The following is a 14,205-nucleotide window of genomic DNA, read 5'->3' as shown; positions in this document are numbered from 1 at the left end:
GCACCAGAAACATAAGATGCATCAGCTATTTCAAAAGTCCAAAAATCAATCTGTAGCCTATCCGAAACTCACCTAAGCCCCTCGGGCTCCAAACCAAACATGCACACAAGTGTAATAACATCATACGAACTCGTTCGCGCGATCAAAATACCAAAATAATACCTCGAACTACGAATCGGACACCACAACAAATGAAATTTTTAAAGAAACTTAAGAACTTTCAATTTTTCAAGCGGACGTCCGAATCACGTCAAATCATCTCCGTTTTGCTTCAAATTTTGCAGATAAGTTATAAATACTGAAATGAACCTATACCAAGTTCCGGAACCGAAATCTGAACCAACAACAAAATCAACCTACGGTCAAACTTAGGAATTCTTTAAACCTTTAAATTGTTAATTTTCAACAAAATTCGTTAAATCAAGTTAGGGACTTCTGAATTTTATTTCGGGCATACGCCCAAGTCCCAACTTACGATACGAACCCACCGAGACCGTCAAAACACTGAGCCGGATCCGTTTGTTCAAAACGTTGACCGAAGTCAACATAAATGTGTTTTAAAGCACGATTTTATATTTTCATCAATTTTCTCATAAAAACTTTCCGAAAAAGGGCACGGACTACGCACGCAAGTCGAAGAAGGCTAAACAGAGCTATTTGAAATTTCGAAATACAAAAATAAAGGCTAAAACTGAAAATGACCTATCAGGTCATCACAAAATGCAACTCAAAACTGAATATTACAATAGAAATAAATTTTATTTACCTAAAGCTATAGGTGTTGTATCATGTCGTAACGTTTGTAACCTATAAATTCAAAACTAATAAAGGCCCACGTGTACTTTTGTTTGAAAAATTAACTACCATTTGTGATTGACACGTATATAAATCAAGAAACTGAAAGGTCAAATATAAAAGAGAGATAGATCACTCAAATTTTAGAAGATAGATTCATCTAAGCGTAGGTGATACAATCATCGTTATAGAATATGGAAGAGATAAAAGACACAATAATTACTGCAAGGGAGCAATTATATCGTTTAAATGGTAGAAACCACTACTTAAAATTAACAATTTAAAGATATATAAAAGGGTCATTAATTGGTCTTGAGTAATCGATATATATTAATATAATAAATTTATTTCTTGACCACATGATTTTGGTAATATCAATATGAACTTACATTTATAAACTCTAATTCTAGTAAAATTATTTTTATATAAATTTAATCAATATTTAGAACTAATGTTGCTTGAGTATACAAATATTTATTTGCTTTATCTCGATTAAAATTACAAGACTATTTTGTAAATTGCTAATGTCGTCTTCACGACCTTTAATAATAATATTTAAAATTAAAATTTAATCTATTTGGATTCGTAAACTAAAAAGAATCTTTAACGTACTTACATCCAAAGATTAATAATTAAGTTTATCGTGTATATCTAATAAGTTTTATGCAACCGCGCGAAGTGCGGATAAATTTGCTAGTGTTATGTCGAGGAAGAGGCAAATTCGAAAATAAAGAAGATAAAGAACATCAAATTTTAACGTGGAAGTTGGGTGTGCGAACAAAGTACCACATTAGTAGCTGAAAAGATTGGGAGTCTACATAGAAGGTGTAGGGATCTCTTAATGGTGTGAGGCCTTTTGGGGAAAACCGTGCGGGCTTGGCCCAAAGCGGACAATATCACACCATGTTAAGAGTGTCATTGGGCCGTTTAAGCCCAATAAGTGGTATTAGAGCCTAGGTTCAGTGGGACGAGTATGGAGATGGCGGAGTGATGGTGCGGGGCGGCACGCACACAAGAAGAAGCTAGTGGATCGTGGATGTGGTTATGGGCCACGTGGAACTTAGTTCGAGGGGGAGATTGTTGGGTGTGCGAACAAAGTACCACATTGGTAGCTGAAAAGATTGGGAGTCTACATATAAGGTGTAGGGATCTCTTAATGGTGTGAGGCCTTTTGGAGAAAACCGTGCGAGCTTGACCCAAAACGGACAATATCACACCATGTTAAGAGTGTCATTGGGCCGTTTAAGCCCAACAATTTTGAGCCTAAATTACCAAGTTGAGTAACGTTTTCATAACATAGGGGCCATTTGATGTAGTATAACACGTACCACTGAGTCACTACTCACATTTTCTTGGAATTAAAAGAGCATCTTGTCCTCAAATATTGAAAAGAAAAAATATCAGAATTTCAAGATTAGGAACCATCCATTCTGTCGGATGAGATATCCACTGTCTTTGTGTTACAGCTTGGATCCTCAAACTCTCTTTGTTTTGTCGGCCAATTTTTCATTCTTTCGCTTTCCAATATTAGCACTCTTATTCAATAATTACTTCCTATATGTAGAATCTTGAACCTTGCCTTTACTAATTGTGCTGCTCTGCCTTTTCCTGTTTTGGTTAGAGGTTGGAGTCAAATTAAAAAAAGTGAGTTTAAGTTTTACACTCCCCTTAATTACACGTAAATAAAAGGACAGTCCGGTGCACAAAGTATCTCGCATCCACGTAGGATCCGAAGAAAGGCTGCATCCCTAAGGGTGTGATGTAGATAACCTACCCTAATAAAAGCATTAGTGGCTTAGTTACAGGTAAATATCAATGATAAATATTATCTTGCTAAAAAAACTATATCACATGTTAAACTATACTAGAAGTGTAAAAATTCTTTACACCGTCATTGTATATTAAGTTTAAAATCCAAAAAAGAGAAGTTAGGTGGTGTTAAGGAATTAGTGAATACATTGGTCCAGTGTTGCTCCTATTTTTCTTTAATATTGGTACAACTTTGTTTGCAATTAGAAAAGTGGGAAACAAGTGGGCAAGAGATCAACATCGAGCTGATCTAACCAGTGATGTGATATGTACTAAATTCATGAATAGGACATAAGGTGCCAACTCCTTTAGGGCAATAATTTCTCCCCTACATTACTTTAGAACCTGATCAACTGGTCCAAAATGACTCTTAGTCTTACGTAAAAAGAGTTGTTTTGCAAACTAAGTTGATCAATCACAGGACCATATCCAGTTTTTTTTTTTTTAAAACGAAAATCATCACATTCAGTGAGAATGCATTGACATTTTCCTTCTATGCTAAACTCTTCGGTCACATTTAGGGGCAGTGGCGGATCCAGAATTTTAAAGTGATGGTGCTCGCCGATAAAAAAATCGAAAGAAGAGGAAAAAAAAGTTTAGTTATGGATGCTCACTCTATATTTATCTAACTATTTTTATAATTGCCTATGCAAATTTACTAAATCCAGTTAAAAGTAATGGGTGCTCAAGCACCCATAAGTATCCATGTACATCCGCCACTGTTTAGGGGTCGTTTGGTATGAGGTATAAGAAGGTATAGTGTTGGTATAAAAAATTAATACCACCTTAATACTTTGTTTGGTTAGCAAACCTGGAATAAGTTATCCCGGGAGTAAAATTACCAGGATAACTTATACCTTGTGGAGGGTGGGGTTATTAGTGCCGGATAACTTATACCTTCTTCTTAGAAATTATGCAATTGTCACTTTTAATACAACATACCAAACAGTGGTTAAAAAGCAATACCAAGATAACTAATCCCAGCATAACTTATCACGATGTAAGCCGTATTCAAACCAAACAACCCCTTAGTTAGTTCCACCAATTCTGGCATAATTTTGGTTAGTTAATAGTAAGAAAACTTTTACTTTGTGGTTTACTAGATTTTTTGTATTTTATGTTTGGGTTGATTTTCCTTGAGCCGAGGTTCTACCGGAAACAGTCTTTGTACCTTCAGGGTGTAAGGTCTGCGTATACACTACTCTCCCCAGACCTTACTTGTGGGATTATACTGGGTTGTTGTTATTGTTGTTTTGTTTGAGTCGATTCGTTTACTCTAGTTCTTTGGCTCAATTGATATTACAATCTTCGGTTGTGTTGCTATTCTACCTCCTTTAGCTACAAGCAAAGTGGATCAAACTACCAAGTCTAAAACAACTAAAATCCAAATCTAAATCTATGGTCAACATACAAGTAAATCCCAACAGTATGTACATGTTTTTTCAGAAAATGTATATCCAATAAATAATATGCACAGAACAAATTGCTAAAGATTACAATGTCATTATCATATAATCAAAGTACTCAGTACTTCACCAACAAGTTAAGCTAACAACCAACAACAGGTCCCTATATACTTAATACAATGCCCCTTATGTACTTGAGACACTATGCAGATTGAGCCAATTTAAGTGCAATTAGTTTGGATTTGGAGCAGCCCCTCCTTTCCTTAGCCGTGCTTCAACTATCTTATTTTCCTGTTGAAGTCGCAATTTCTTCTCGTTCTCATTAATCATCGACTCATTGTATGGTCTAAGGAATATTTGTCATGTTCCTCGGCTACCTCAAACTTTAAATGATCTAATCCATCAACCTTAATGTTCTGGTTTGTAGTGGTCTTCATAATTCCGTCATGAAAAATGCTGTCATGTACTGCATTAGCATAACTAGATGGTGCTCGCGCAGGCACTTTAGAAAGAAGAGAGCCAAGGTTACATGGCACTGAAGGCAAAAGAGAAGGAATTGACCATAAAGGTAGACTAGCCATGCCTTGTGGGCTATTATAACCTATGTTGATGGCCTTAACCGGAAACTCATGTAATCGTTCACCCTGAAGTCTTTTCGACCCAATTAGCTGGTTATTGTCATCCATTTGATTATCCGTCTCGTTAACTAGAGTGATATCTTTTGGCTTGTAAGTGTATGTATGTTGCATTGGCAAAAATGGTCTTTGAATTGCATAGATTCCTGGTATACTTTGAAGGTAGCTGAATTTCCTCTGAATGCTAACTACTAAATTAAGATCTTCAACAACCTATATATAAGTGGAATCAGTTGTCAGTGAAACATATGAATACCTCCAAAAAGGAAGAATAAAGAGACTATGTTGCACGGACTCTCCAATACCCGTGTCAGATCCTCCAAAATTGCACTACTTTTGGAGGATCCGGCATGCACCTGGCGATATTTTCGAAGAGTCCGAGCAACATAGTAAAGAGATAAACCTTATTAAAGGAGCCAAGCTGAATGATTCCTTCCCTAACAGATATAATTGCAATAGTCTGCCAAAAAAACAAAAACTTCCTAAATTAAGATCTTTGAAATGACTCTAATATATTTGTCATTGACTGAACTTTCACCTGAATGCCTGAATTGAACTGAACTTCCCAGGCTCTTGGTTGCTGCCAAATAAGGGGGGAAAAGGCAAATTCAGAAATCAGAAAGATTGAGAAAGCAGTTGAGGGAGCACACGCGGATGCAGCCATTGTATAATGGATTCAATTGAACACTATTTTTAACACAGAACATAGATATATATATGTATGTGAAAAATCACTAAAGTTGAAACAAATATTATACTTTCAAAAGTTTAAGGACTAGTGTTACTTACAGGTTCAATGGGCAGATTCCATGAGCAAATAAAGCTTGAATCTTTTTCATTTGGGGCATCTTTAAACACCCATTTGTGACTATTATCTGCTGCAACTTTGCCCACAACTCTGCAAAACAAACAAAAAGGTCCAATACTTTGCTAAGAGGACACCTTATTCTTGTTATAAAGTGAAAGTGAAAAAGAGGAAAACAAAATCTCACCCTTCACCAAAATTATAAACCTCATGAGCCATTTTAAAGAAGATGTCAGCACCAAATTTGATCCTTACAAATTCCCTTTTGGATCGTTCGCATTCATAAAAGTCACAGAAACCATCTTCCCAAACAAGAATCCTGAAATGAAATGCAAATAAATAGTCCAAACAAATCATAAAACAAATACTCATAGTATTATATCATTACCAGTTTCTCTTGTTTCCTTTAGCGCGATCAAGCAAGCCTCCTCCATGATCCCATCTGCGAAAAGAAAACAGCAATATAATATGTTTTTCTTAGATAATTAGCAATATTCATTAATTTACAGGTATATTATTGTGCTTAGCTTACTTAGATGGAGGATAATTTCTGGGGAGAATCTTCCAGAAGACAGCATAGACCCACTTATTAGGCACATTAGAAGAAGAGTCAGAGCAAGTACAGAGACTTCTCAGTGTTTGCTGTAACAGACAGTTTAGCATGGGAAGTCCACCTTCCATTTTTCCAAGATAATGGCAGGGTATTAAGGCAGAGAAAGAAAAGAACGTATGTAACTGCAGGAGTTAGTTCAAATCACAATAAAAACTGAAAAGAGAAGAAGATGAACATTATTGCCTTCAAATGATTGTGGGAGGTATGTGAAGGAAACTGATGAATTTAACTGAGACATATCTTACCACTATTTTCTTTTATATATATATGTGTGTGTGTATGTATATATTTACAGGGGCTAAGCTACAAGTCTTAAAGGGGGCTCAATTCTTTAAAAAATTACACTGCGTATGCTGGTAAAATATTACATTTTTGAGATATATAAATATATTGAACCCCCTTTATAGCGAAATTTTTTCACTTCTTTCAAGATTGAACATGCTTGGATAAATTTATTCCTTCGCTACTATATATATGTTTGGGAGGGGGGAGGGGGAGAAGGGGGCGGCGAGAGCAGTAGACTTTGACATCAATGATTTCTGTAAAAAGTAAACGAGTTTGGTACCAGAGAATATGAGGCTCCCATGGATGCAAGGACTGTTATTCTGTTATTTTCTTATGATCGATCTAACAGCTGAAAATGGAGTCCTTCATTTTGATTAAAGATTAAATGAGGAAGTTAAAGCTATTTTAAAGTTACATTTTCGGATAATTAAAGCAACTAGTTGTGTATTAGCATGCAGAACTTGCATGGCCCAAGCCTAGCATGTAGGGCATAGCATGCGTGTGTTATCCCTGAGGACTCTGCAGTAGAACCAAACTCTTTTTAGCAGTTAGCTCATAATTATGAATCCTTAACCGACTTTATGTTCCCTTAAAACCCACAACTTTATGTTCACTTTATTCACATTTTCTAATTTGTGATAGCTATATCATTTTTTTCTCCTTTACTTATCGAGTTGTGGAAACAACCTCTTGCATAAATGCAGAATAATGTTGCGTACAATAAACCCTTGTGGTCAGGCTCTTTTCCGGACCCCGCACATAGTGAGAACTTAGTGCACCGGGCTCCTCTTTTTATTTTAATTATATATAATCAAGTCAAGAGCTAAGCAAGTGATATAGAAAAGGACCGAGAACTACCCAAATTTGCCATAGCCCAAAATATCTTAACCTTAAGGACTTAGTTAACCTCCAACAACAAAGAAAGTAAAAGTCAGAGGGTTGTCTGTGGTTGTAGTGGTCCTGTAAAGTTAATCTCCAAAGCAACTTAGCAAAACATACTCGCTTACCCAATAATTTTGCAGAGCCAAACTTAACCCTACATATTGCCATGCTAAACTGATAAACCCCATAAGCAGTTAAGTCAAACTTAACCCTACATATTGCCATTCAAAAGAACAGGTACATTTTCTGTTCAGTGCTGTTTAACTGGCAGAGACAACTGAGTAAATATATGATCACAAAAGAAATCCCTTTACTGATCAATAATCAGCAAAACCTTTGGACAAAATGGTAATCCCCAAAGAGAGGGGCAAAAGATTCCCAAGATTTGTACTTGGATAGAGTTTGGCCAATCACACGAGACCAATAAATGGTGGTCCTCTACCAATCCTTTGAATTGAGTGGCACTGCATCCATAATGAACTAGGTTGAAAGTGACCTCTTTTCTCTTCTAAATGCAACCATACATTGTATGCATCATTGTACACAGTAAGCTCTCTACACTCCATTTGCAGCGACACCACATTTCTTTAAACACCCTTTTGCAATAATGTTAAGTACTGTCTGGCAAAACTACCACATGTATAGTCAATTTTACACTCCAATCCAAGAGGATTAGACACTGTTTGACCCAAAATTTAGATGAAATAGAGTCAATCTTAGCCAATATTAATATCCAAAAGATAAGTTAACTGATTTTTTTAGTAAGATAATGTATATATTGTCCGAATGGCAATAATAGTAAGTAGACAACACTAACAATATTCAATGCTCAAAAGAAGGAGCATAGCATATTAAATAACAATAGATATCAATGAATGGCATTTAAGTAAATAAGAACATGTGAATCACCCGAAAATGGGTGAGATATGTGGATATTCCTTCTGACAATGATGAATGATTGAGGAGCCTTCAAATATTCGGGTTGCTTTTGGATCTAGTGGAAAAGTTAGGCAAGAATCTTAGTAAAAAATTATTTTTCAATAAAGCTAGATTCTCTATATCAAGTCAATATGTTTTCTTACAAGTGAATATCTTATGTCCCTTCTCCGTCCGTCTTTTTCTATTTATAGGGAACATAAACCTAAAAACCTAATAGTACTGGTACAGAGAATATCCACTAAAATATTCTCTTTGGATGTCTTATCCTAAAACTAGCCGTTATTCACTCTGTCTACGGTGAGTGCTCGACCTCGACCCTTATCCTCGCTGATTCTTCGACCTTGATCTTCAATAGCTTCATCGGCTCTACCCTTTGTAGTTTTCGAGACCACTTCGACCTTGAGCAAGCCTTTATCAAAGTCGTAGGGGTGACACGTGGCAGCCCACGAGGCCTTCTTACTGATAATACGCTTTGATCATGTCAAAGGTAATTTTTTACCCATACAGATACATGTCAAATAGTAGCCGGTTGGATTTGCAACTCCTGCATAACCAAACCATCTCAAGTTTAAATCAGATATTTATCTGTAATTAAGTTGCTCAATTTGGTGAGGGGGAGTTTGAGGACCTTGAGTAAAGGTAAGTGTAACACGAATTGTTCAATAATACAGAGGCAGTTAATCCAACAACCCCCAAGTATATAAATGGTAGGGCAACAACACAACTGAGCCCCCAATGTGAGAACAGTACATTACAGGGAAGGCAGGTCCAAAGACCAGAAAAACAACAAATTGATAGCAAAAGGGACTATTCAACATCTAAAAAGACACGACTTTGTGAGACTCCAAATCCCTCCCATAATACTTGCCCTGTTTTCCCTTATCTTTCAGGATAGAAGACTCAAATGATGGCCACTATTCGTGCACATAAAATTAATTCTCATCTCTACAGTAAAATCCAATAATTTTGCAGAGCCATCCCTCCGCTGTATAGAGAATTGCTGCATCATAAAGTGGTAGATTTCACTGTCATTACACACAGAAAGCCAGAACAGCAGGATACCCTCAATGATCAGATGGATATGCGCAGCATGACAACCTTCGCATAACCTCCATCGTATGCTTACCAGCAGCTTAATAGTTATCAGGCAAATATCTCTAAATGGTGCATCAAAACTAGAAATGGTATATGCAAGGCAGTAGATGCTAATTCCACCCTTCGAAAGAGAAGTCTTCGCTACTCTAGTGTGCATGACGATTAATTGGCAAACATAAATATGCAGCAGTAATTGATAAGAAAAACAAAGTGAACATGCAGATATAGAAAATTTTGATTATTTTCTAACCAAACAATTATTACAAGAACTCCAGCACAGGGATATGCAACGTCTTGGCAGCTACTAAGCTAGAGTTAAATAAGAGTGGTTGTAGACTGAGCTCAGAAAATGAATAATGACATTACAGGGGCTAGCTTACCTATCAATGAAAGAATAAGATAAAGATACATGGCAGCTTCTTGGGGAGCTAAGTTTTAGAATCTAAGAATTCATTTATATTCATATAATAAATTGCTCATACCCAACCTCAGAAACCTATTCTATGAAAAATAAAGCCATCCCGGCAAATTTATAGCCTACAACAAATTGATTCCCCATCATGAAATGTTCAATCTGCTTTGAACCTCAAGGTCTGGAAGCACCGGCCTCATCAGCTGATGGCTTTTTCTTCCCATAGCGCTGTAGAAAGGAAGCATTTTCCAATCATTTTCAACATATTGAAGGAAAAGTATAGAGATAAATGATAATGCAGCCTGGAACATGTTAAGTTGCTCAGACTGGGGTGGGTGTGTCTGATACGGGTGCAGATCTAGATGTCAGATCTATCTAAATTTTAAGATTCAGGTGTACGGATCCAAGTACAAATACGAGTGCGAGGATTCGGCTAAAAATAATTCAAATACACTATTTGGAGAACTTACAATGCATTCCGAGAAGGAGAAAATATTGATCAAAAGGAGATAAAAAGGAAAAGGATTGATAGAGAAATTCCTATATACAAGGTATTCCAATTTCTTCAATTTCAGCCTAGCTTTTATTTTGATTTAAGAAATCATTGTATTTGTCCCGAATTTCTCCATCGATTTTGGTCAAAATACCCAAAATCAGTTGACCATATCCAGTACGGATCCCGCACCCACACCCATGTCGTATCGACACGGGGTGTGGCACCAAAAAGGAGTCCAAGCAACTTAGGGAACATGTAAAAAGACTACCAAATGTACCTGCTTGCCAAATGTGAAGGGAACATATTTATATTTGACCATGTGCATTATCTGCCTCTTCATTGTTGAAATGAACAGCACCAACCAATAGAACAATAAAATTGGCCAAAATACAGGCACGTCAAAGGCACTGAAGAATGTCAATACAAAAGCAATGCAGACAGCTTTTGTTAGTGAGTACCTGCCAAGGAGAAGTACAAGATAAATCAAATTCATGCCAAACTACTTACATGAAGCTAATATTGCCAAAAGAAATTGAATGAAGGCTGCAACTAACGGAAAAAGTATAGATGCATAACTGAAGTGCTCAACGAAGTTCTATATCATGATTAATTGATCAACAAGAATGTGAATCCTGAATCCTTGTTACTATACAAAAGTAGCTCAAGATCTTCTGCAATAAAATTCAAAGAACTATGGGGAGTATAAAGGAGAAAGGGTAGAAGAAATGGACTCTGCTCTCCTCTTGCTATGGCTAAAGCATATCACAAGCTCAAAGTCCTAAATACATATTCATCTCAACTATTAAAGCAATTAGAAAACACCCTGCATAACCTCCGAGATTAGGAATCATTACTAGGTGATAAAGAACTACTGGGGAACCAAGTAAACTTGGTGATCAGCTTCTGACTAGACGTGATATATAATTTTGAAAAAAGCAAGAGATGGATTTTCTGAAAATCTGGACAGAGTTTGGAGTAGGACATTAATCCAACTCATGGAAACTCATGATAGAATGATGTTGGCCATGAATCATGAAATAAAGGTCAAGGACCATGATTCCTGCATTTCACTGAAAAATATCGTCGAGGTAGTACCATAAACATCTAAAATACCTAGAAAACCTAATAGAAGTAATGGATGATCAGGACAAAATTTCTTGCTTATAACCAATATAATTCAAGATCAGGACATACTTCTTGAATATCTAATTCTTAACAGATTAAGATATCTTGTCTCACTAACCAAAAAGCTCCAAATAAAACCACCCAAGCTATCACATATAACCAAAGAACAATCCAATTAAATCACATCATGCTAATAAGCATTAATCCAAGCGACAGGACTTAAATTCAACTGCAGTGGAGAGGCAAATTGCACGCAAAAAAAAGCTCGTTCTAGCCATTCAAATTGAGAAAATAGCTTCTTCTTATTTTGAGGTAAGTGAGAAATAAAATCCTGAAAATAAAGACATCGTGGGCAACACAAGTTCTTTTTTACTAATATGGTGGGCAACAAGTACTAAAGATGAAAACGAAAACAAATGTACTCCATGTGGTCAAGGACAATTGTTTGCATCTAACCAAATTGTATGAGTGAGCCCAGTGGGAAATTTACTATACATTTAGTATGAGTTAAAACCATTGTGACATTTTTTATAACAAATTCAATAAACAGACTTAAACAAAATCCTGTGTGTATTACTTAAGCTTCAAGCTTTGTGCAACCAGTACATAGTGTTTCTATCTATCAAAGTTATTTAGGCAGTACAAAATCAATAATTGTGATATTATTATCCTGCCACCTATATGAATATCAGATCCAAAAATGGAGCTAAGCAAACCTTTCTGGGGGGCAGTAAGGAAGCATCAAATTTTCATACTTTTGAACTTGAAAGACTCTTCCGGTAACTTGTTCCAATAAGAATTTAAGAAATAACAAATAACTACCAGGTTATCTATCTTAGACTCTGCACATACTTAATCCGTGTAGGTAGAGCAGAAATGAGAAGTTCAAAGGCACCAATGAAAAGCTGACCACTTAAATACAAAAATCCAATGGCAAAACAAGTAAAAAGACGCTAACTTGATACCCCTTTTTGTAGTGTTTGGTCTCAGAAAACTAATTCCTCCAAACACAGAGTTTTAAGCTTGGCTAAGGTCCTACTACAAAATAGTTTGAGAAAAGTAGCTTTCCTTCTTTCCACTCTTATTCTGCTATTTTTTATCAGATCCTAAATCATCACGTAAAGGCCTGAACGCGTAACAGACAGATCAGCAGATCATTTCTTCAGCTGAGCATCAACTAACATAATCATGAAATTGCAAAATTCTTCCTTCTAAAAGAAAACATCCAGAAATCCTAATAATACAAATCTGACTTGTAGGTTTGTCGTCTATAGGCAATAAGAACAATCAGATTCAATTGCTTATCAAACATTAACATCAGATTTAATTTCTACTCATGCAAAGTATAAATTCAGAAACTAGATAACAATCAAACTACGAAATGAGATCGCAATAGATATCCACGTCAAATCTGAGAATATTCATAAATGAGTAAAGATGATGACGTCACATCACCAGAATTTAAACTCAGGAAGGCGACGAACGAAAGGGCGAAACTCATCGGAACCGCGAGTGGGAAGTGTGGGACCGCCCTCAACTTCCGGATCGACTTGAGGTGAAAGGAAAGCAATAAGGAGTTGGATTATGTAGATTCCTAAGGCATACGTAATAATGTAGAAGCCTTGAACCATGAATACGCGTATTACGTAGATCAAAGCGATCACTGCGAAGAAGATCCACCGATGCAGGACTTGAGGTGTCGATTTATCCAGCAGGTGTTGATACCGCTGTGATAGGGTGAAGGTCCATTGTGATACGGCGGAGGAAACACCGTCGCCGGCGACTTTCCCGCCACCGACGTCCATTTCCTTTTTTACTTATTTTTTTCTTCTTTATTTTGATATTTACCGCGAAAGGAATTGGAGTAGATATTTGTGGAAGAGAGAGCAATGAGGAGTTGAAAGGGTCCGGATGGGCTTCGTACCTCCGTATTGTTGGATGGCTTTTAATACAGATTTTTACATGGAATTTTTGTTAAAATATCATGGTATAGCCAGTTTTCACACTGGTCAATGAAAAATAGCCAGCGTTTATCAAGTCAATGAAAAATAGCCACTATTTTGCTGCAATAGGGACCGGTACAGTATAATATACGGGAGTTCTGGTACATTTGTGTACGAACTCCAGCATATTATGCTGGACCGGTATACTTTGCTAACTCCTGTAAAATTTGCGGGAGACTGGAGCACCAGTGCTCCAAACTCCAGTATATTATACTGGACAATTATACTTGCTGGAACTCCCGCCAGCATAATTATGCTTGAACTCCCGTAAAATTTGCGGGAGCTCCAGCATAGTTATCCTGGAACTCCCATAAAATTTACGGGAGTTCAAGCATACTTATGATGGAACTCCCGTAAAATTTGCGGGCGTATTTTTCCGGATTTTGAACAGTGTTTTCGCTCAGATTTAAAGTGGCTAAATTTCGATGACTTTTGAAACTTGGCTATTTTTCAACGACCAGTGGTAAATCTGGCTATTTTTGAATTTCTCCCTTTTAAATTCCTATCTCATACATGAAACCTTTTTACCCTATATATTTAAGATTTGAGTAAATTATATTTAGTATGCTAAACTACTATTTATATGCCATAATTTAAAAAAGGGATATAACTAATGGGGCATTTATATGAGGCATAATTATAGGACTTCCCACGTTTCTCTTTCCTTTCAGTTCAACCCTACCCCCCCCCCCCCCCCTTCCCACGTTTTACCTTTACCCTTCACTCCCCCATGTTTAGCGTATGTTTTATTCTTTACAGAACAAAAGCTCCCCACGTTCTTCATTTTTCTGCATTTAAATTCACCAAATATTGAACTTATCATTCTACAAAATTCGTTCCCATTTTTAGTCAAACCATGAAGAACATCAAATCTCCCAAAAAAGTACCTAAAAAATCTACAGTAT

At 36.5% G+C, this 14,205-nt stretch overlaps 2 protein-coding genes across 3 annotated transcripts; both read right to left on the bottom strand.

The window, feature by feature from the left end:
* Nucleotides 4,042–6,462, bottom strand: LOC109225018. 2 transcript variants are annotated; one of them, XM_019389609.1, is made up of 7 exons: nt 5,983–6,455; nt 5,839–5,892; nt 5,638–5,769; nt 5,435–5,543; nt 5,184–5,225; nt 5,049–5,105; nt 4,042–4,858 (listed from the first exon to the last, which is right to left on the bottom strand). In XM_019389609.1, the coding sequence occupies exons 1-7, from the start codon at nt 6,129–6,131 to the stop codon at nt 4,337–4,339; spliced, it is 1,065 nt and encodes a 354-aa protein (XP_019245154.1). In that variant the 5' UTR covers nt 6,132–6,455; the 3' UTR covers nt 4,042–4,336. The 2 variants fall into 2 exon arrangements, with proteins under 2 accessions (XP_019245154.1, XP_019245155.1); XM_019389610.1 differs by lacking the exon at nt 5,049–5,105 and having other exon boundaries at nt 5,983–6,462.
* On the bottom strand, nt 9,476–13,224 carry LOC109225016 (protein RER1A-like). The gene is made up of 3 exons (XM_019389608.1): nt 12,753–13,224; nt 10,450–10,630; nt 9,476–9,904 (listed from the first exon to the last, which is right to left on the bottom strand). The coding sequence occupies exons 1-3, from the start codon at nt 13,100–13,102 to the stop codon at nt 9,851–9,853; spliced, it is 585 nt and encodes a 194-aa protein (XP_019245153.1). The 5' UTR covers nt 13,103–13,224; the 3' UTR covers nt 9,476–9,850.

Source organism: Nicotiana attenuata, chromosome 4 (assembly GCF_001879085.1).
Source record: "Nicotiana attenuata strain UT chromosome 4, NIATTr2, whole genome shotgun sequence".
In the NCBI taxonomy this organism is placed as follows: Eukaryota; Viridiplantae; Streptophyta; class Magnoliopsida; order Solanales; family Solanaceae; genus Nicotiana; species Nicotiana attenuata.
Note: the sequence above shows the minus strand (reverse complement) of the source record. Positions and strands in the feature narration are given on the sequence as shown.

Bases quoted from the DNA above. Each gene is read 5' to 3' on its own strand.
- LOC109225016 (XM_019389608.1), bottom strand. From the start codon at position 13,102: ATGGACGTCGGTGGCGGGAAAGTCGCCGGCGACGGTGTTTCCTCCGCC. The intron at 10,631-12,752 runs GTGATGTGACGT...TCTCCTTGGCAG, and splicing joins CTTCCTGAGTTTAAATTCTG to GTACTCACTAACAAAAGCTG. The intron at 9,905-10,449 runs GTACATTTGGTA...TCCTTTCTACAG, and splicing joins CCTTCACATTTGGCAAGCAG to CGCTATGGGAAGAAAAAGCC.
- LOC109225018 (XM_019389609.1), bottom strand. From the start codon at position 6,131: ATGGAAGGTGGACTTCCCATGCTAAACTGTCTGTTACAGCAAACACTG. The intron at 5,893-5,982 runs GTAAGCTAAGCA...TTCTTTTCGCAG, and splicing joins AGAAATTATCCTCCATCTAA to ATGGGATCATGGAGGAGGCT. The intron at 5,226-5,434 runs GTAAGTAACACT...CTTATTTGGCAG, and splicing joins GGAATCTGCCCATTGAACCT to CAACCAAGAGCCTGGGAAGT.